Source organism: Sinohyriopsis cumingii, chromosome 2, assembly GCF_028554795.1.
Source record: "Sinohyriopsis cumingii isolate HCF-2022 chromosome 2, ASM2855479v2, whole genome shotgun sequence".
Classification (NCBI taxonomy): Eukaryota; Metazoa; Mollusca; class Bivalvia; order Unionida; family Unionidae; genus Sinohyriopsis; species Sinohyriopsis cumingii.
In genome coordinates this window covers 36579005-36602688 of record NC_142962.1, presented here as the reverse complement: position 1 = coordinate 36602688, position 23684 = coordinate 36579005, and the positions used below count along the sequence as shown (strand labels likewise).

Sequence of the window (23684 nt, the reverse complement as noted above, 5' to 3'; positions counted from 1 at the left end):
TTTACACACTTTCAGACTTATTACGAGACTCCTACTGTAGTTTTTAAAATTTCTTCGCTGTACTAACCATAAGAAAGCATAGCGGAGATAAATGGCAACATTTGTTTATTGCTGTCTATCCATAATTACTCTGTATTGTTTAATATATCGTCATAATCTCTTTGGATTATGAGGTCTCATTGCGTGTTACCGAAACGTGGGCTTTGTTGAATGGGTCCTCTGTCTTTCTCTCTTTTTTAAATAATTATATGCTATTTATGTCTCGTGAGTTGTTTGAGACATTTTCTTGAAGATCGGTTTGTATGTCTTCAATGGAATGTCCATGCTTGAATTCAAATTTTATTTGGGTTTGGCTGGAGCTGAAATAGGCGTACGTATTTTTTATGGACTATATAATGCTAATACGTCATAGTACCAGCAGGAGTATGAAAAGGAACTCTGTTTTATGTGGTAATGTTGATTACTATGTAGTATCTTCATATTATCTTCCGTGGCAGAATGGACATTTTAGTTTTGGTAATTTTTGCATATATATTCGTTTCAGAGTGTACAGTTGGTACGTAAACTTCATAATTTTTCCATTCTTATAATTGTAATCGTTAGATTTTTTAATGAGAAGGGGTTGTTTATTTCTTCTACAACCATTTGCTGAGTAATCAGAGATGATGAATTGTTGATGTTCTTATGAGATGCATAGTGTCATTGTTTTGTTCATATCAAATAATAATTAGTATTTGAGCAGAGTTTAAACAAACTGATCAGTAAATACTTCTTTTTTACTTTATTTTATTTTTATCTCTATTCTGCTTTTAAATTGATATTGACTCTTTGTAGAAGGAAACCTGAGTGCATAAAGTTTTGAACTATATTTTCAAGTTCGATGCATATTTTTAATATCGTATTATACTCTGCTTGTTATTTTCAGTTTTGCATTAAATCTATTACAGATTGTTTTGTTCAGTCATTCCAAGTCCAGCGAAATCTGAATATCAACTCGGTGAGTAAATGTGCTATCACGATATCTTTAAGAAGAGAATTCTCCTCCCGAATTTTTCTGTTGTTTTTATACGTTTTGATCATCATGTGAATTATTATTATTATTGTTCTTATTATTGTTGTTGTTGTTGTTGTTGTTGTTATTATTATTATTATTATTATTACTATTTTATTATTATTATTATTATTATTATTATTATTATCATGCATCAGTAATTGATGCCTTTCATTATTTTGGTAAAAATATTTTTTTCTTGGCAACTTCTCAGCATGTTTAAACTTGCTCCCCATTCAATTCTCAGTGTTATTTATCTTTTGTATAATTGAATATTTATCTTTTCTAGATGTAATGTTCTGAAGTGCAACCCGTAATCCCACGTGTTTTGTGCTTGTTAATGTATATCTTACTTATTTTAGGTAGGAACATACCGTTTACTCTGCATTTTGATTGCATTTGATTATTATTAGTGTAATTAATATGTGTTGACGGATAACTTTTCAAATTGAAATCGGGGTCTTACATGTCATTACTACTAGGTAAAATCGATAAATTTAATTTTACGTTTGTAAATGTGCCATATTTTTAATACTCCTGACTTAAAATGTGTACGGATTGCTTCATTATTCACACGTTTCTGTCGCTGAAGTTGTCTCAATAGTATGAACGCTTATCTTTGTGTGGCTGGAATTTATATTAACTGAGGGAATATACAAAGGTGCTGATATTAATACTGATGGCTTGCTGAATCAGATATATAAAAAAACGTACTGAGGGATGGCGACGGCACTTGGAGCTGCATAACATGTTGAGAAACCTACAGTGTGTAGTCCAGAAAATTATATATTCTAATCAGTTAGTGGATACCCTATGCATTCTAGTAATCGAATATCAGTCCACTGGGAGGTGTGCTGTCTTCCGGCAATTAAGATAAGCCACATAATTCCATACAACGGGACGCGCCATTTTTCTATTCTCGTGAGTCAGCGAAAGTCGATGGTACTTTCAGTGCATGCCGCCGTGGTTGCCGTATAAATGTGAGCCGTTAAATCCTCTGATAACTCCAGAGTGTATACTAGTCTGCATTTAAAACGGACACATTAAGGTGAGGACGGTTTATCATATGGTAGTGATGCGCTGGGGATATGCCTCGTTCGAAATCCAACTATTCCATTAGTAACCCTTCTAATTTTTATTTTCTTCAGTCCGTGCCTTGGTCCTTGTGATTTTATACTTCTCGGCTTGATCCAGGATGAACTAAAATTATTCTCAGATATATGTTCCGAAATTGTGTTGTTTTTTTTCTCGGCTAGCACGGAGAGTTTTGTCGTGCTTTTTAGCAGGTAGCAGCTAAAAGTGGTAACGTCATGGTCAGTCGCAATGGGGACAGATGGGAAGCAGTGATAATAGTAGACTGTATTCCAGTCCCCGCTACACCAATTCTCAGAGATATAGTTTGTCAGTGTAGTGTCAACGCCATCCACCGCGTTTAATACTTAGTTATACTTTTCGTACAAATACGTTATTGTTCAGCCTCTGAACTTAAGAAAGTTTCAGCTTATCAGAATTTTGTAAAGCAGAAAATTTGGATATATGTGCATAGGGATATTATAATTCTCAATGAATAGCACAATATAAAAATTGAATTGATTCAATTGGGTGGGAGGATTCGATTATATGCCATCACGCGATTCTAACCTTCCGCGGTAGTGTATGGCAGTGATAAAGTGTACAAAAAGCATTGTTTTCTTAATGTTGTTAGTGCCAATAATGGCAGCCTTCAACACGCCCGCCAACACGCTCGCAAAAATTACATGCAGTTTGAAGTCTGTTCGCAGGTTTTGTGATTGCTTGTTTTGGCTAATCTTTTCCATTGAGGCTATCCCCAGTGGACATTGTAGTTTACAAATCATAACGGGCACATTTTTTAATTAGGTAGATGAATAGCTTGATATTGCATACTGAATGAGCAGCTGTGTGGCATATTCTGGTTATATAGCTCTAGTTTTCAGAGTTCTCAGCCACATATATGGCAGTCTATCCCTTCCTGAAACCTCTTCATAAACACCACCTCCGCAGGATTTCAGAGCGTCTCTCAGGTCTCGTCTTGTCTCGCTTCTATGTACCTAATCATTTTAGTCCCAGAGTCGTAAGACCAGCATAACACGGATGCTTCATAAACTTTACAGCAACAGATACATAAATAAAGCTACACGGAGACTAGTCATAGATTTTCTTTGGGATGCTTTTATTTTGATTGCCGACACGGCCTTCCAGTGTCAAGCTTAGTGCTTCGAAATCCTCATAGATGATATATGAGATATCCATCAATCAGTAACGATTCTAAAAGACTAGAATGTTCTGAGCTGCTTCGTTACGGTCACACTAGCACTAGAGTGTGAGACAGACTGGCTTAAGATGTGTAGGCATTGGAGGCGTAATATGTTGGTATATCATATGATGGGTCTTTTGTCGAGACATATTGGCTTTTGTTCTCTGCGGTTTCAACTTCGGCCCCTGTTGTACTGACAAGCAGTAATGGGTCCACAATACATGACCGATCAAGTCAAGGCCATTTTTTCAAACAAAGACAATTAACCTGGTTAGTTTCGTTGCGTCGCTCAAACATGACAATGTCACTAACCTTAACAGGAGAGTCCGTGCGTATAATGTCAAGCTCACTCAGGTGCAGTTGGTTCTAACCTGGCCTGTGAACATGTATATCGTCTGCTGGGTATAGAGCCGACAGAATAGCTAACTCGAAACAGCGATCGTCGGTGTTTTTCACATTAATAACAGGCCGTTGCGGTATAAATATAGGCCTTGGAAAGCTGCTTTGACCACAGAATGGATGGTACTGCGACATTCTAAAGTCAAGCGCTTGGACATATGTGAAATGCCAAGCCAGATGCCTCATGTACGATGTAATTGTTTATGTTTATAGGTATGATGTCGTTAGTTTGGGCAAGCCGCTGCTCGATTTCATCGATGCGTAGATAAGCTACGGCGTCGCTACAAAACCGATTGTCACATTTGTGATTGCCATCTCAGCTTATGTATCATAAATCTTTTCTAGGCCACGTATGACTTTCTCCAGCTGTGCCATAATGAAGGAGTTAAACCTGAGCCAATCAAGATCTCTAAGCTCGCTTCACAGGATATCATGTACGCACGATAGTCTTTCACAACAACACTGTTGGTTCTACCCTGCCGCTACACAAAGTCAGATAGCTGTAGATGTCTTGAGGTGTGGGGGTAGAATGGTTAAAGAGCACTTACGCTATATAGCCCAACCATCGCTTCTTAGTCACTCTCGGTAGTCTGCCCTCTCAGGAGCAGCTCATTCAATTTTGTGATTTTCAGACATAGTGCTTCGCTGTGTCAAGTGTTATAATAACAGAACAATTCTCGACATAGATTTTATTTTGTTGTATTAATAATAAGTGTTATACGTATAATCGGTATTCTCTAGCTGATTTATACCCTGACGGAAGCTCATAAACGACTTTAGGAAAATGGTTTTTTCTGCTCTCTTCATATCATTTGGGGTATTATTATCACCACAACTCACATGTATCTTATAATCTATCCAAGTTCCGTCCCTCACTTCAAACATTGGTAGATTCTGTATTCTTATCCAAATTTTGCAATATGAATAACACAATGCTCATCAGGTTTTCCCCACACACCAGTTCTAGAGATTTAATCGTGCACATGTGAAAGAGAACGGTTCTTTAGGCTTGCTGACGATTCCTAGTCAGCAGTAGTGCATACAGCGCCACATCATATTCACTATGGGTTGTCATCTGCCGTCTTTGACGCAGCTCTTTCCGCGAGTGATAGTAAACATAATACAGTACGTATCTTAAGCTTTACATGAAGCGTAAACAATTCTCTAAATAAATATGTATGATTGCCTATAATTCCTGAATCCCTTTATTATAATGTTTCTTTGTTGTTTTACAATCCTCGTGCTTCTTGCTGGATTGTTGCGACCAAACCCACACATATTCGTTAAATGGTCCATGTTGCAGTACCACATTTCCATCAATCGTCGACTATATCATCTGCTCAAGTCTGCCGTATGCATACATCAATACTCAACAGTTTTCTCATAGAGCTCTTTACGCCATAGTTTCAGCAAAGCGCACTTGTTTTCCCTTTGAAACACCAGCTCTGCATTAAGTGTTGTATCATTTTCCCCATAATTCTTTCAATAACAAATCAGCTATCTAGCAGGATGTAGGTTCATTATTGCCGCTCTGAAGTAAGTATTAAATATAAAATTAATACAAGTGTTTTCTTCAGACATAGAAAATTAAACGATTGCTGGAAATGTCTATTAGACGCCATTCATTCATTTCAGTAAACGATCCATTAACTTTCGTAACACTGTGGTGAGTGATCGAGTGATCTTATCCGTTCACCTATGCAGAATGTTGACATCTCACCTCTGTCCGGGTGGGTTTGAGTCTCTGACTCAGTCAACGTGTGTATGTGAGAATGCTTTGTGATCCATTTCAGCGATCGGTATTTGTGTCTATTTTATATGTGCACAGAGATTGGTGATGCATTGTTGTGCAGAAAAAGAACTGCAGGATTTCTGGTTTCATACCTTCGGTGTATGCAGTAGTTGAACTAAGTTTATAATCTCTGGATAGGAATATTAAGCTTTTAGCATGTGATCATAGACTGTGATATTAAACTTCAGCTCTATTTTGTCAATCAAAACACTTTAGGGCCCCGAGTGGCCGAGTGGTCTAAAGCGCTGTCCGTTACGGATCACTGCCATCTCACCTCTTTCTGCATGGGTTCGAGTCTAGGATTCGGCCAATGTGGGCATGTGAGGAAGCTTCTCGTGGGTCGGTGGTTCTTCCCGGGGTTTTCCCGGGTTCTTCATATCACCATCAATACTTGCCGACATGCATAGCCTATCGTGTGCTGAAAAATGGCGTTAAACCCCACAACAACAACAACAACAACAACAAACTTTGGTTCGTATTCCAATCGGAAGACCTGATACATGAATAGTAGTATAGCTTCGCTCTATTACTCTGCGAATATATACAGCCAGTTCGATCTTAAGCAATCCCCCCCCCCCATGGCCATAGATCTTGTGGTAATAACTAATCTCCATTTTGGGGAATTGGTAAGAATTGTTCCTGCCCAACATTTTGCAAACCCTTTACTTTCGACATATAAGGTACTTTCGCCTTTAATTCTGCCTAGAGCAATGATCCCTATAGTTGCGACTCTCTCACTTCTATTAAGTGTCTGATATCATTTTTCTCGTTCGCTTCAAGGAATTGTTTTCATTCTCCACCTGGATATAGATTTTCAAATAGGAATTAAACGCATGTGGTACTCATCCGTTCTCCGTGCTGGTGTATGCCATAACGGCGGCTTGTTAAACTGGGGGTGCGTTGGGATGCAAAAAGAAAAAGAAGAAGAAGAAATATTTTCTCGGGTCTTCCTCCACCAGATATACTGGCCGACATGTATAACCCATATTGTGCTGAAACAATGCGTAAAGCCCACACCAAAATAATACAACGAACTTGAAAAATTCTTGTTTGTTGTGTGTTATATTTTGTGTATACGCAACATTTTTAAAGACAATTTATTACGAACAAGTATTTTTCAATCTGTCCCCTCCCACGCTTCGTATAAATTTTTCCCTAATGGTCAGCCTTAATAGACACCTTTCTGCTTAATAGCAGTTATCTCAGTGGGAACGGACCCAGTCTTTTCTTCAATGATTGGATACAAATATAGGACTTGTTCGCACTTCAGAAACCCATGAGGTGTTATCATCTCGTACATTGCAATTAGACTTTCGTTATACTTTTATTAAATTTTGTATTTATTATGCAGTACCTCGGCAAATGGTATGAACAAAAATGGGTGCCGAAGTCCTACATCTGTCCGGAAAAACCTTTCGAGGATTGCACACACAACTATGTCTACAACAATAATGGATCTGTTACAGCCTATGTCAATGGAAGGTAAAACATACGAAACGGCAATGATGCAACATGGTGCATTTTCGCATGTCAGAATAAAAACCAAGAATATTATAAGCAATAATATTTACTAAAAGCATTGAAGAAATTAATTTTTTAAAATTATACAGGTCATTGCGGGCTTAACGAATGCGTTTTCTGACGTGAACTTTACTAAAACTGGAAATTTGCGAGCAGCACGATTGCGATGCTTCTTTTACTTATGGGGACTCCAAGGCAGTATTACACTCATTGCAAATAGTAGTGCTTCATGATGGATGTTTTGGATGAAAGTAAGCAAATGAATTGGATGACTGAAATGCCACAAGGATACCCGACTACGGAGACATTATCCACAGTCACACGTTCAAGTTAGTCTTGTTCTGTAATTTGGGTCTTAACAGCGGATATCTTAGACTTTATTTGCCTAATTCTCATGTGAAGAATATGGAAAGTCTTATATTCTTGAGTGAAGTTTTGGAAAATTGCCAGTTATATAATGCAAAAGTAATGATTATACGCAAATCACTGTTTTCGAAACCGTTTGCGGGAGCACTCAGGAATATTTTTAAATCCTGGTGTTATGCCTTCTAGTTCTATATCTTCTAAAATGTTTTAAAGACAGTAAATTGTGCATGAGCGCTATATTCTTACGTCGTATCTGTCGGGATGTTTACTTAAAGTTTGCCCAAAATTACGCACAAGAAACGAATAGGACTAGATGTTGGCATTATTCTGTAAATTGTAAGAAATGTTTAAGGCTTGTTTATTTCTTAATCTTGACAGGGATTCAGCAGATTTGCCCTTCAGTTATACGATGCTGTTGGAGACGACAGGTACACTTGGTAAACTCCGGAGGACCTCTTACGTCAATGCGACAAGTAAATATATGGCTAATGAAATCTCCCAGAAATCGTATCGAATGTGCTTTGCATTTAATAATTTGTCACACAGTATATATCAGGGTCTATATTTCTTTGTCGTCTAGAACCATTTCTCTTATCTTCTTTCTTTGATGGTTATAACATGTGACCAATTCATGTATACTTGATACATGATCACCACATATTTTTGAAAATTGTTGTCATTACTTTTTTTAATATATTTTCGTTTAATATTAAGTGCCCATGTGAAATGCAACGTCATTCCAGTCGTCATTTCGTCTTATGCTATTTTACAATGCTGCAAATCAAACTTGAATCATACATTCACTTTAAGTTTATGTGTCACGGTGCACCCATACTTATGCTCATCGTAATGTATCATTTAGCTGTTCCTATCACGAGTTTCTTGTTTTTCCTCCGTTTAATCAGTTTTGTCCTTGCTCCTTGATTTATCGGGAAATGGATTTTTCAGTCTTTCCTTTAACGGTTCTCTTTGTAAACATAAATATTTGTTTACTTTTTATAACAATTTAGTCCTCGATCATTTTGATTTGTCAATATATTTAGTGTTCATTTATGATTTAGTCTCTTTAAATCATATTTCTATATTTTCACAAGTTTCTTTACAATAGCGTCCGTAGTGTCTGATTACTGGGTGATGATAACTGATTATACTGGGTACGCCGTTGTGTATGGCTGTCGGGAGCGAAATGCGTGGGGCCAATGTACATCCCCGGACTCATGGATCTTGAGCCGGACTCCACAGCTCAAGGTTGACCAATGGACAATTGTAAATGGAACCATAAAGAATCTATGCTTGCCTGAAGCAAAGTTTGCAGCCACACAGCAGATCAAAGGTAAACATATGTCATACAGTGGTCTAATAAATGTCCGAAAATTCATCTTGTCTGGGACGACGAGAAATGTAAATGAAACTTACAATCAATAAAAATGCAAATGCAGATTCATGCACGCAGGCAGCCAGAGAAGTAAACAGGTCCAAAACAAAAGAAAAAAAAATAAGATTTAAAGTTTACATTAAATGTTTACATTTATTTAAATTCAAGAAGTAAAGAAATGTGAACATATTATGTTATTTATTTTTATTCAAAGTAACATAACAGGTACAAACTTTAGAAAACATTGATTTGAAAAATGTATGTAAATTAAATGGAAAGGGTTCAAGACATTGTTAGTAGTATACCAAGCACATGTTAATTAACAAATATAGCTAGCTTAAGAGCTTCATAAATCGTCAATAACCAACAGGACAAAACACCCAGTAACTGGTCATCTTTTGCTAAAAATGTTTTCAAATATTATTAAATAAATATATTCAAAATATTAAATATTCATTTCACATTCGAAACATGCTGAGGTGATAAATATTAGACCAACAATGAGGTCTCTTAAAACACGAACTCCAACATTAAATGCTTTCGAGCATTTGATTTAAAATATAAAGAGAAACATTTTCATCTGAATATCGAATTATTTTCGACCCTTCTAACTTTGAAGTTACTGCTGACGATTCATATTACAGAAGGTGCTGAAACAGTTGTAAACCGAACTTTGCAGTCTGTAACGAACACCTTCGCTTTCTGACAAAAAATACAAAATTCAAAAATATAATTACATCTTTTCAAATCGGTACCGACCCTATATTATAGATTCTTTTAGAAGTTTAAGATCCCGTATTAGGCGACCCCCTTTTTTTCTTAATTGAACAACTTGTAGCTATGCAACAAAACAGAACAATATATACAAGATTGAGTTACAAGATGAGTGCTTAAATGTATGTCCTTGTCAAATGGAAGGGATATGCTGGGGCACATCTGACAACAGTGCTGATAAATACATACAGTTTGTCATTTAAAAGTTTAAACTGTAAAAATTATCTGATAGATTAAAGTCATTTTAAAATTTTGTACGACAAAAATATTATCTTAAATAAGTCTTTAAATGTCTTTTGGTATTGTAACTATGTCCTAGTTAGCAATAAAACTTTAATCATTATCAATAACAGAAAACAATTGCAAGCAGGTAAAAACAAGTTTTATGAAATTCTGAGAGACGGAAATGTAAAATAAAATTGTTAGTTCCCTGTCCCACAACATTAATTTGTTGGCCCCTAATAGTATTGGGTACACCGTGGTACTTATCGCGCTATGTTCAGAAATACTGCGGTATACTGCAGTACAAATTGTTTCGTGATACCTAGGTCTAACAATAAATATAACGAAAGAGTGAAAACAGAGCGTATTTCTAAAACTGGTGCTATTGGGAAATTAACCTAAAATATTTTTTTTCCACATAAAGCAAAGGATTCGCCACATATTTCATAATAGGAATTTTGCTTTTGTTTCAGACTGCAGTGCCAAAGTCGCAAGCTCAAGTAAACGTTCTGTACATGTATGCCGAAGTGTATATACAAAACCTAAAGGGAAAATAATTGATTATAAAAGATGTCTTCCTACCTGACGTGATTGCTTAAATATTGGCGTTAGCAGGTTTGCTTGAAATAATGCAAAACCTTTTCGAGTCGAAAAATCAATTTTATAAGCATCGCTTATATTAAATTGTGCGAGTAATTCACTTTAATTAAATCCAATTAATTTGTCAATTTAGCAAATAATCGTTTCATTTTTAATGCAGTGTGATTATATTTTATAGTATCCTCAATTTATTTTTACAAAACATGACTTGTCTTGACTGGATCGCAGCTGTAAACAATTATGGGGCATATTATATTTTATCGCCTTAATTCTTTGCCTCTCTGTCGATTCTTCGGGTTAATGCATGTATTTTGATACCTTAACTTAGAATGTACTTTTGATTCATGTGTCCTCATCTTCAGTGTTTAACTCCCCACTTGTTATGATAATTATTTCTAAAATTATCAATAAATTATTTATTTCAGGCCAAATAATGATGTATAACATAGCTCCAATCTTCGCTCTGGCATTTCTTACATGTGGTCTTGTTGCATGCATGCTGTGAAGTCTCTTACGATCTTAGTTGAATAGGTGTGATATAGGTGATCGTGAACTACGTTTGACATCGATCATAAAAACGGCGTTGAGCTGTCTGAAGACATACTTTCATAAAAGCATGCCAAACTATTCCCGTTTCATATCGGTATACTTTCTCACATAAGGAACTACCATATTTATGGAAGTTAAATGACATAGTTAATAAATTTAGCAGAGAGAAACAATTAAAAAAATAACATTAGTGATTGACAGGTTAGCTGTTGCAGCTCTTTTTGAAAAAAGTTTGACAATTTTCCATGTGCCACTGATATATTGAAAATTAGAAGGATACGTTTATGACATGGGCTGTGTCAGTGTAAAGACCACTTTAAGTATCAATTAAATTTTAAAAACATTCAAATATTAGAAACTCCGCCTTTGCTGGGTTATTTCTAGCTTTATAAACGTATTTTACATCAATATTTTAAAATAAAATCTCCAGTACATCAGATGTCTTACTGCAAATTTTACACAACCGGCACTTTCAAAGTGAATTAACCAAATAACCAACATATATGTGATGTACTGTGAATTTTACACAACCGGCACTTTCAAAGTGAATGAACCGAATAACTAACAGATATGTGATGTACTGTGAATTTGTAGATATAAAGATCCATACATAAATATAAACAAATTTTCCATATATTTAATAGCAGTCTGTTTTTGGTCTCTGTATTTTTCCAAGAATCCAAACAAGCTTGTATGACGTCTCTTAGTTGGCTCTTTTCTCTTTACTATTGTTTCAAAGGCTCATTTTACCTGTTGGACAATGTTGTGATTGAAGCATTTAATTATTTCCAAATATTAAAAAGCAAACTAATATTAATTTCTATAATCTTCTAATTCATTCATTTCGTTTATAAAGAAACAACTAAAATATTCTATCAGAGAAACTATATATAAAAACAGAAGACGTCGATCTTGCAACTTAATTGCCTTAACATCCCTATAATGAAATGTTTACAGATACGATCTATAAATGATTCCACGCCATTTACCGAAGCTGCAAACGCTCTGCACAAAGGTCAAATGAAAACGTCATGGGTGTGATGGATTCACGATATAACTTTATAAAATGTTTCTTGAAAGATATTGGGCAGTTTCTAGTGTGAGCCATTAACTTTGGGTGTGAACTATATTCCATTACAAAAGAAAGGGTATTATATGCATACCGCAAATCGATAAACCTATGCAGAATATTACAAACTGATGGTCCATCTTACTTCTAAATGTATCAAAGTTGCTTCAGGTAAACGTTTCTTATCCAGGCATCAAATATTTTGTAATTCTTAATGTTCAAGTCTGAAGTTTGCTTGTGTCGAGAAAAGGCTGTACACAGTGGGATCCACTCCATCCACATATAATTTATCAAAGCGAGTGGAGACCTGACACCACATAATAATACAAAACAATGAAATATATGGGGAATTTAAATAGGTAATAAAACCTATCTTTATTATATGTACGCTGACGATACAATGATTACTCTGAATGATTCGGAAAAATATATAATGTCTACTTTATATTTTATATAAAATATTCGAATATCTCTCGTCTTCGTATAGATATAAAAAAACCAGGTAGTTTGGCTAGAAAGTTGAACAGGTAGCAACATAAACGCTTTCAAGAATATAAGCTTTATAAGGATTGTACTGAGTTCTCTGTTATGGGTATAAAGTTTTCAACTTACTTGGAAAATATTACAACTCTTAATTATCCACCTAAAATTCGTAAAACTCAGACCATGCTGATTCAGTGGAATAAGAAGTATTTTACTCCATGTGGCAGGATAACTGTGATAAAATGTTCAGCTATCTCTAGAGTTAACCATCTTCTATGGTCATTACCAAACCCATCCAAATAAGCTGCTAGCGAACTAAATATACACTTGGCATTGGCCAATGGACAAAATCAAAACAAAATAATATTACCGTGCAGGGTTATCCTGGACACGGGTGGGTTAAATATGATTGGCATATATACGTTTGTGGATGTGTTGACAACCGCATTGCTTAGTAACATTGTCTGATGGAAACGTTTGCTTTTCAGTATCAAATATTGAAAGCATATCTTCGCTTATAAGTCGAGTCAAACTGAAAATAACAGAGATCCAGATCTTCCGCAGCAGATTGGAGTCTATAGTTTGCGATTGAATGCGTCTTATAAGCATGTAACGACGGTATTATCTTCTTATTTGCAATTGATTTTATCAAATCAATGAAATATTATCTGTGACAGCTGAATTTGTTTTCGAAATGCAGATATGGTTTAATCCTTATATTGCAAAAGATAAAAACAGTTTGTATCAAGATTTGTGAATGATTTTATTAGTGCGGATGGTCCCTAGAGTTTTGTTAGTTTTAAAACAGACTTACTATTTGTATTAATGGAATTGATTTTCAAAGCACATTTATTCATATAAATGTAAATTTAGTATCAATTACGCTTCATATCTGCCCCCCCTTTCATAAATATTGAAACGTATTCCATTACCGGAAAAAGCATATATTAAAACCTGTTTGGAAACAATGGAGTATCGACATCCATAACAAAATAAAAGTTTCAATTTGGCAGTTTAAAATATGCCATTGTACTAATGTTAAGTGGATGAAGCTGAAAATATGACATAAACGTTAGCCTCTGAATTCATTTCTCAAAAGAAATATAATTATCCAAAACGAGCTCTGCTCTTTTTATATCTTACATACATAGATAATTTTCCATATATTTTGGGATTGTCACATAATCAAGATTTTTATAAATGATATTTTACAATGGATAAAATGTACAAGAAGTTATGCTAATACATTTGAATTTACAAAAAATATAATCTTATGAATAAATAACAAACCTCAAGCAGATGATATAATTATTCTAATAATTATAATTGCAAAACAATATATTTATAAAAGCAGATTCAGTACAGACATTCCAGGTTTGTCGCCTTTTCAATACAATTGTTGTTTTCAACTTTAAAATTAAGCTCAAATAGAAGCTGTATATGTGAAAAGTTAGACAAAAGATGGATATTGTACAAACAGTTAACAGAGTCATAAGCTATGTTATTGGAAACATATATGTGTATATGCAAAAGTATGTGTAAATCTATATGTATATGGCTTGATGTGTATGTATGTATGTATGTATGTATGTATGTATGTATGTGCATGTTTTGCGAATGAATATTCCGATATATGCATAGTCTCATTTGTTTTGTAGAAATGTTAATATTTCTACATGTTATCTTTATATAGAGAGAAAGAGAGACAGAGAGAGGGGCATTTCACTTTACTTCTTTTTCTTCCTTTTTGTATCTTCTTTTTTTGCATAATTAAGTGACCGAAATATGTATAGAACTGTGTGTAAAAAATGTTTTATGGTTAAAATATTATTTTATCAATATATAATTATTCAATGTATGTAACATCTATCTTTATATCAGTGAAACTTATTAAAAACAACCTAAGTTTTATTTTTAACTTTTTTGAGTAGTCTAATTAGAGTGCTCACTGTCAAATCAGTAGTTTTCATACTTTCCTTATTTTCGGGATTTCTCAGACTCTTAGAAGATGTTAAAATTTATTGACATTTGATATCTTCGTGACGTAATTTATATTTTTGTCTGAATGCATCCTATTCCTACACAAATCCTTACAAAAGAACTGTTTGTTTCCTGAATCAGTAATTATTTGTATTTTAATTTAAATTGAATATGGATTTTGTTTATTTAAATAGCATTTAGGCGACGTGTTCATGTGTTTATTTAAATAGCATTTAGGCGACGTGTTCATGTGTTAGCCCATCGGATGTAATGGTTTTGAGCTGGCAGAGCTACCTGACTCAAGGTCACATTGCATTATCGTGATGATGAGACATCAGCAAAGCATCTCATGATAGTTTTCTTCCTGAATGAATAAGCAATCCATGTATATCCAACTCAATTCAGATTCTCTTTGAATCCATGTATATCCAACTCAATTCAGATTCTCTATGAATGAATAAGCAATCCATGTATATCCAACTCAATTCAGATTCTCTATGAATGAATAAGCAATCCATGTATATCCAACTCAATTCAGATTCTCTTTGAATCCATATATATCCAACTCAATTCAGATTCTCTATGAATGAATAAGCAATCCATGTATATCCAACTCAATTCAGATTCTCTTTGAATGAATAAGCAATCCATGTATATCCAACTCAATTCAGATTTTCTTTGAATGAATAAGCAATCCATGTATATCCAACTCAATTCAGATTCTCTTTGAATGAATAAGCAATCCATGTATATCCAACTCAATTCAGATTTTCTTTGAATGAATAAGCAATCCATGTATATCCAACTCAATTCAGATTCTCTTTGAATGAATAAGCAGTCCGTGTATATCCAACTCAGTTGAGATTCTCTTTGAAAGAATAAGCAATCCTTGTATATTGAAAACAATTAAGATTCATTTTGATCACGCATTTTTTAATCCTTCACAAACTTTGTTTTATCATAAGATCCTTTCATAAATTCACGGAACATACCCGAAATTATTCTCTGACCTATATGTCGTTAGATCATCTTTTAAAAGTGCGGGTATTGTTGATTCATTTTGAGTTATACACATGTTATAATCACTAATACCATCAAATTTAATGTATTTCATGTAATTATTAATCTCGTCATTTTCAACAATTTGTCAACTTATTGAAGCAATCATACATCAATCACTTACATAGATTTAACACAATGAAACCGCCGTAATTTGGTTTAGCTAATTTTTGTTAAGCTTTAGTTTTCTGTATTCTTATTTGTTTTGCAAAGTTCAGGGTGACTCCAGTACCAATTTACAAGATAAAACCTGGTTTGGATTGGATTTAGCGAAAACACTGAAAGCGATTTCGTGAACGAGATGTTTACTTATCATACATTGGAACGATGAATGAATCGGACACCATACTCGTGCGCACTAAGTTCAAAGGTGGATTTAGCAGAATGTTGCGCATTGTGTTCAACAACTGGAAACGATATCGTTCATTACTGGAACCATTAAGACCATGTAAGTTCAACGGGTACTCAGACAAGAATCACCGTGTGTAACTTACAAACAATCTGACATATGGATCTATCACCATGGATGATCAATGTTAAGAATTTAAATACAAATACGAGCAATATTTCATAAATTACCAAGGGTATCAAAGCATATAATTTGTATAAAAATCTAAATAATTATTAATCCAGAAGTAGTGGACACGTATCATTGAGTTTAGCTTATATAGTGGTACTGAATTATTGATTTCATTAATAGTGATATTGAATATTAATTAAGAATTAAGCATGTGTGGATCATGGTGTCCTTTTGAGGATCACGGTGTATTTCCGGTTCTATAGCCCTCTTTGAATGGTCAAGAAGTCGCCAAACATGGCCAGCCCCACCCAGTCTGCCGAATGATTCCTCAAGAGCCTGGCAATCCCCGGCAGACCATTTGGTCCTGAAGCTGCGAAAATCGAATACCGTCATGCAGCAATAGGTAAATCGAACGTATTATTTTAAAATCGCTAAAAACGAAAATACCCTACCCTCAGGTAGCGTTATACGCAGTAACTAAACCCGAGTATATTTTCGTTCAAATATAAAGCATTGACTTTAAGTACACACTATTCCGTGATAATATCTTCTCTAAAAAAAGTGAAATCACGTATAGAAAATTATGGAATATGAATAAAACCAATGAATACCGAAACTTATTGTTTACAATACTAAAATTACAGGGCAAAAGCTCTGCAAATCACACCCTTGTTTCAGGTAATCTGCTCGTACATTTTTCCGAACCTTGAATCGTCGCAATTTTGGAACGATATGTAAATCTTGCTTTGGCGACTTCCGCTTTGTTAAACGATAAGAAAGGCTTATGGTCTGTTTTAAGTACAAATTCCCTTCCGATAAGGTACGTGTGAAAATTTCCTATTCCCCAAACCATTACCAAACAGTCGTTTTCTATCATGGAGTAGTTTAGCTCCCGAGACAGCAATTTTCTTCAGCATTTTGTAACTTTACGCTCTCTTGTTCATACAGCAAACTCCTTCTATCGATTCAGTTTTGGCAACTTTAGGATTGGTACACTGATCAATTTTCCTTAAGATCGTTAATAGCTCTTTTCTGAAACGAAGCTCAAAAACCTTGAGTTTGTCAACGGACTTGCTATAGCGGTGAAATTTTTTGGAACGAATTTCCTGTATAACCAACCCAGGCTCACCTGTTCTGTCTATAAATACCTATGGATACCTATTTAAAATCTCCCTCCCTTTTAGTTCACTACCTGAATCGGCCTTGATGATCGGCGTTCATACTACGTTTAAAACTACTTTTTTCCATGGTTTTATGGCAAAGATCGTACGTTCGACAGAATTGTGATATGTCGCCATCAGTAACACATGTGCGCCCACTGCTTGTACGTACCACGATACTATCGGACGAATGATCTGTCTGCCTAAACATATACCGGAGCGCACCGTCATCGTGACATATTTGTGCGCGCCTGAGAAATCAGAAGGTGGAACAAAGAGATCTACTGATCCCATTTGAAGTTTGCACAGTATTTTGCATGTGACGAGTCACAGCAACGCACCAACGATATATTATCTTGAAACGGAACAGAAGGAGCCAGATCTATAACGCCACGTCACTAACGTTCTAGGTCACTGCATTGGTACGATGCTAATTTTATTTCACAGTCAACGTGCTTGAGACACTCACTAGTAACTTGGAGGTGCTGTTGTCTGAGGAATGGTGATCCGAGCGAAAACAACTCTGGACAGCTGCAACACACATTCGACGCGTGATACGGCCAAGTAAGCGAGGTTTGGTTACTCGATGCGATCATCGATGACCCAGACATGTTTTGGATGTGAAGGTGTCAATCCTTGTACGCTATGGACGGTTATCGCGTAACGCAGACACCTGTTGGACGATTTATGAATGCTCGATTTGTATCCTGCGGTTGGCTTTAGTGCTGGCTCAAGTTCGCTCAGTGCACGTATACGATGCCGTTGAGGATGGGCGTGAGAGTTTCGTCAGTGTCAGGTATGTTCACGGGTATACTGACGACGAGTACTCTATGGACGATACAACAGGACACTGTTGGTGCCTTTGCTAGATTATTATCACGATGATGTTATTCACTGGCGGAATAATCTGCGCTCCCTGTACTCTAGTAATCAGTTATGCAAAACACCATGACGGAGTACTCTAAATTGCCAACTATATATTTGAACTGGAAGATGAGCTATGAGAGCAGTGTAACAATAAATTCTATCTTTCTCATTAATGGAATCAAAACAATACAACTTTAAAAGGTTAATATCTATCCTGTTTTCCTCGTTAACTAACCATACCCACTTAATTGCAAGTAAAAGAAAGAACGAACAATTTAGCAGAACTAATACATGTAGAGAGATTTGTAAAGCATTAACAACTATGCAAATTTGCCCAGAGAACAGATGCATAAACCTTTGAAAGCTTGACTAACAAAATAATAGATTCTTTGTCACCCTTTAAAGGGTCCGTACATGTGTGTGTGTGTGTGTGTGTGTGTGTGTGTGTGTGTGTGTGTGTGTGTGAAGAAGACGATAACTTAGCTTTTGGCGTTAAATTACAAAAGTTTACAAAGTTTATACATTCAATCATCACATATTTCTTCACACATAATAATCAATTTTTCGCTCCAATCTCTGAATATAGCTGTGGGCGTTATTTCAGAAATGTGCATGAGAATATAATTTATATTTAGGATCATTTACTGTAATTACAATAATCGATCTTTTTAGGACATGTATTTTAATATTCCACTTACAGAAAGGATGTGGTTTAATCAGAAATAGATTTCATGTTGACTGTGAAAATAAGCTCAAAAGATAGGATCAATTATCTTAACAGCAAAAAATATGTTGACAAAAAGCAGGAATTCTTTCATATCTCTAATTGACAAATTACACTGGTCTACAAGTTTTAGAAATCGTCTGCTTCAGAGATAAAATGTGATATTTATTTTGGATTTTGATGAGCTGAATTCAAATATGACAATTAAAGTAACGGATTGGTTGCTGTTTCCAAGATATTTAATAATAGTAATAATGAGGACTTTGTATAGCGCCTACTCTTTAGAAGCTCTAAACGCTTTACAACATTAGACAAAAACACATATAAGATAAAAAAAAAATATAATAATATTATTACAAAAACAAACAACATGAAATTAGAAAAACATTAAAAAATAAAAAAGCATGCTGAGAATATTTCAGGTAGGAAACATTATTAGGTTTTTAAGTTTGTTCTTGCAGTCGAAATAAGTGAGTTTTGAGAGCCCTCTTGAATGTGATCACTATGTGTTTGTGTCTAAGTTCAGTGGGCAATTCATTCCACGTTGCTGGGCCCTGGTATGCAAAAGAACGCTGTCCATATGACTTTGTTTTCATACTGGGAATAATGAGTATACGATTGTCAGAATAGGAGCGTAAGTATCTTGCATGTGTGTACACATGGGTAAGGTCAAATAGGTATGTTGGACTAGAGTCCGACAGTGAAATGTAGCACAGAGAACAAATTTTGTGTTTGATTCTAGATCGAATGGATAGCCAGTGTAAGGTACAGAGCAGCGGGGAGGTGTGCTCTGATCGTGGTACTCTAAGTATGATCCGAGCAGCTGTCTTTTGAACTTTCTGAAGTTTCTGGAGCAGATATTGAGATGAACCAGACAGAACTGAGTTACAATAGACCAGTCTTGAAAGTACTAATGAACACACAAGTGTTTTAGTGGCATCAACTGAAAGATATTTGCGAATTGAGCTGCTGCGTCTTGGCTCAAGATATGCTACCTTGCATATGTTCATGACATGTTGGTGCAATGTGAGAGTACTGTCCAGAGTAACACCTAGTTTTGTACTGATTGTGTGAATTTAATGTTGGCGTTGCTGATATTTATTATTTGAGGTAAATGATGTGAATGAGAAAGTCTTTGTGTAGTGATCAGAATGGCCTCGGTTGTATCATCATTCATCTGCAGCTTGTTACAAGTCATCCATGATTTCACATCAGAAATGCACCTCTCTACACCTTGGATGGTAGCATCAACTTCAGATGGGTGGCTAGCTTTGTATATTTGGGTGTCATCAGCGTACAAATGGTGAGGCACGGGATGATGATCTATGACACTTGAGAGCGACTGAGTGTACAGAATGAAGAGAACAGGTCCAAGAACAAACCCCTGTGGAACACAACAACATAGATCAACTGGGCTGGAGTTTATTCCATTTGCAGATACAATTTGTGTCCTGTTGACCAAGTAGGACTTGAACCACAGTAAGTCTGTATCATGAACGCCAAATACATGCTGGAGACGGTGAAGTAATATATCATGGTCTATGTTGTCGAATGCTGCAGAGAATCAAGGAGGGTGAAGACTGTAATCGTTCCGCTATCCAACGCAGAGAGAATGTCATTAACTACTTTTAGAACAGTTGTTTCAGTACTGAGGCAAGGGCGATATGCAGATTGTACATTGCTAAAAAGACTGTTTGAATTTAGATTAGATACAAGCTGGGATAGAACAACCTTTTCTAAGATTTTTAAAATGAATGGGAGATTAGAAACTGGGAGGTAGTTCTTTAAATCGTTATGGTCTAGTGTTGGTTTCTTCAGCAGAGGCTTTACAATGGCAGTTTTGAAAAATGATGGGAATTCCCCAGATGAGAGAGAGGTATTAATAACATCAGTTAGTGAAGGCAATACTGGATCTAAGCACTCAAGCAGCAGTGATGTTGGAATTGGATCAAGTTCACATGACTTAGGTGCACTCTTCATCACGATTGTACGTACGAAATCCATAGAGACAGGTTCAAATGCTGCTAATGGTTGCCGCTCAAATTCTGTATCCCAACTGTGTGGTGACGACGAGTCAGTTGAAATTGTGTTGTCAAGCTTATCTCTAATGGTTTGTACTTTGTCACGGAAGAAATTTGCAAACATGTCCGGAAGGTCGACTAGAGAGAAGGTAGTTGGAAGTGGTGTTGATTTGTTCCTTGACATTAGCTTCTTAGTAATCTCGAAGAGCTCTTTGCAGCTGGAACTTTCCATGATCTTAGTAGTGTATTGGGCTGATTTCGCTGCATGGATTATATTTGTGACATTCTTCTTAGCGACTTCATAGATTTACTTATGAATAGTGAGTCTAGTGAAAAGCCAGAGCCTCTCAGCTTTATGGCGGTCTCATTTAGCAGTGCGAATCTGGTCCCGAACACTGCTATACCATGGAGAACACTTTGGAATTGATACTCTGCACTTGGTAGCTAGGGCATGTTTGTCAAGTAATGAACGCAGGCAGTTATCGAGTTGTTCTGCGGTTGGAGGTAAGCAAATTGTTAGGTTAGCTTAGATGTCGTGCATTAGTTTGGTTCTATTTATCATACGGAGGTTTCTCTTAGTAGCAGATAAAGGTGGAGGGTTAGAGACTGATACGTCAAGATGGCATATAATGCAGAGGTGATCTGATGCAAGGTCATGGGATACCAGGGAGGACCGTAGAATGTTACATCAGGTCTATGAAGAATCCAGTCTAAAATGTGACCATGTTTATGGGTGGGTTGGTTAACTGACTGTTTGAGGTTGAAAACATTAATGGAATCTATGAGTTTTGATGCATTTGAGTTTCCGGGACAGTCAAAGTGAAGGTTGAAATCTCCAAGAATAATCAGGTTGCCACCTATCGAATTACCATAGTCCAGGAGATTCGGAAACTGCTCCAAAAAGAGAGAGTCATCCAGCTTGTTTTTTCTACTAGGAGGAGGGCGGTATAGGCAGAAAAAATGTACTGACCTTTGCTCCAGTGTGAGTGTGGTTTGGACTAGTTCAAACGATGTGTGGTCGAAATTGAATGTTGTGGTGTAGTTAAGACGTTTTGTCATGGAGTTCTTTGTGATGACAGCAATTCCACCTCCGCGAGAATTACGGGGGAACGACTTGATGGAGTAACCAGTGGGTGTTAGATCCGCACACTTGGGGTTATTGCCTGATGTTTTTAGCCATGTTTCTGTCAAGAAAAATATGTGAACATTTTGGTCGTTGATAAAATTAACTATTTCTGTGCGCTTTTCCGGTGGTCCTACTGACTGGGCATTGAATAATGGAATGCGCAGAGGTATTTCTTGGATAGTTGACACAAAGGTTGACGAATTAATTGGAATTTGAATTAGGTTATCTAAATTAACGGTCGATATTTTTTTTAATGTTTGTGCTGAAATAAGGGAGATAACTGGAATTCTTCTTGCTGTTCTACGCCGGCCAGCTTTGAAACAACGTTTCTTTTTTCGCTTCTGTTTACATTTAGGTAATGATGAATGTAGTCCCAGTTCGTTTAGTCTAGAGCACAATGTAGTGTGGAGAGCCAAGGAGTGATCATTTAAAGCAATTAATGAGGGTCCATCGTAGCATAAACGGGTTGACTGGCGAGTATCACGTGATGGCGGTTTGTTCAAAAACAGTGGAGCAAGACAGCTGAGGAAAAGTCTAATTATTCTCGTTTCCAAAACAAGTGATGAAGAAACACGTACCAATTTAACAGCCAATACATAATGAACACAGTAACGAAGATGAAAACAGGCAACAAGCACAAATATCATGAAAACGGCACTAAAAAAACGGAACAGCTGCTTCAAGCCGGTTAAGCGATAGCGGCCATCTTGTCATGTATTTGAGCTTTTGCATTATACGTCTATGTATATTGTTCAGATAGTAGAGTTTTAATCATAAATTTTAAATCTAGGTATATTCGTGTGTGTATGGTAACTTTACATGACAATATTTCACCTGTCCTGTTGATGTAACACTTTTTAAAAAAAAAAAAGAGCAAAAGGGTTATATAAATAAATGTTTTATTAAGCAAACGGCGAAAATCTATTATGTATATGTAAGTACATAGTTTAGTCCATATGCAGTGTCTAGTCGGCGCTTCTTGGCTTGTCGCTTGTATTCATTAAATGGAGCTATTATCACTGTCCAATAATACTCTACAAGGATTGGTGGGTTCCATTTGCCATGATAACGTTCAGCTATCGTTGCAATGTCTTGGTGAAATCGCTCGCCGTGCTCGTCGATCACTGCTCTGCCGTTCCATGGGAAAAAATCTGGATGATAGTTCAAAAATGTATCTTTAATATTATCTTGCAACCAAGGCTTTTGTATGCCTTGAAGAGGTTTTCCACCGACTCCCTATAGTTGTTTGCCCTGGTGTTTCCGAGCAGCTTTGTTTACACTAACTGGAAGTCTTTCCATGCCGTCTTATCTCCATTGTTCAAACAAGTATGGGGCATCTCTGCTCACTTTGGCTAAACCGTAATGTGTCCCTTTACAAAATCAAAACACTGACATATAAGAGAGCACGACACTGCACGATTTTTTGAGTTGATGTAGGGCAATTTGTTCAGCAGAGTGATGTAGGCTTAGTTATGACTGCATCATCCATGACTTCCAGGAATAACATGATGCAATTCATGCAATATATGACGCAATACCAGCTTCAGATTGCATCGCTGATTGTTTTGCTAAAAAGCAAGTACTGTCCGAAACACAGTCATTCATTTATTCATAGATCTAGTCAAAGATGTATTTTAGTCATTTCTGGTTTAAAATGATATCCCTGCCCTTTATAACTCACTTATCGTCCACCATTCCCAAGTCAAGAGTCATATATACTGACCCACTATTATATCTTTAACATCATTTTT

General features: G+C 36.0%; 1 protein-coding gene across 1 annotated transcript; it reads left to right on the top strand.

The window, feature by feature from the left end:
• Positions 1–395: 395 nt before the first annotated feature.
• LOC149804636 (retinol-binding protein 4-B-like) lies at positions 396–14387 on the top strand. Its single transcript, XM_089933141.1, has 6 exons — positions 396–450; positions 948–997; positions 6869–6999; positions 7783–7877; positions 8513–8737; positions 10249–14387. Exons 1-6 carry the CDS (start codon positions 396–398, stop codon positions 10359–10361), a joined length of 669 nt encoding a protein of 222 aa, XP_089789267.1. The 3' UTR covers positions 10362–14387.
• Positions 14388–23684: the final 9297 nt, after the last annotated feature.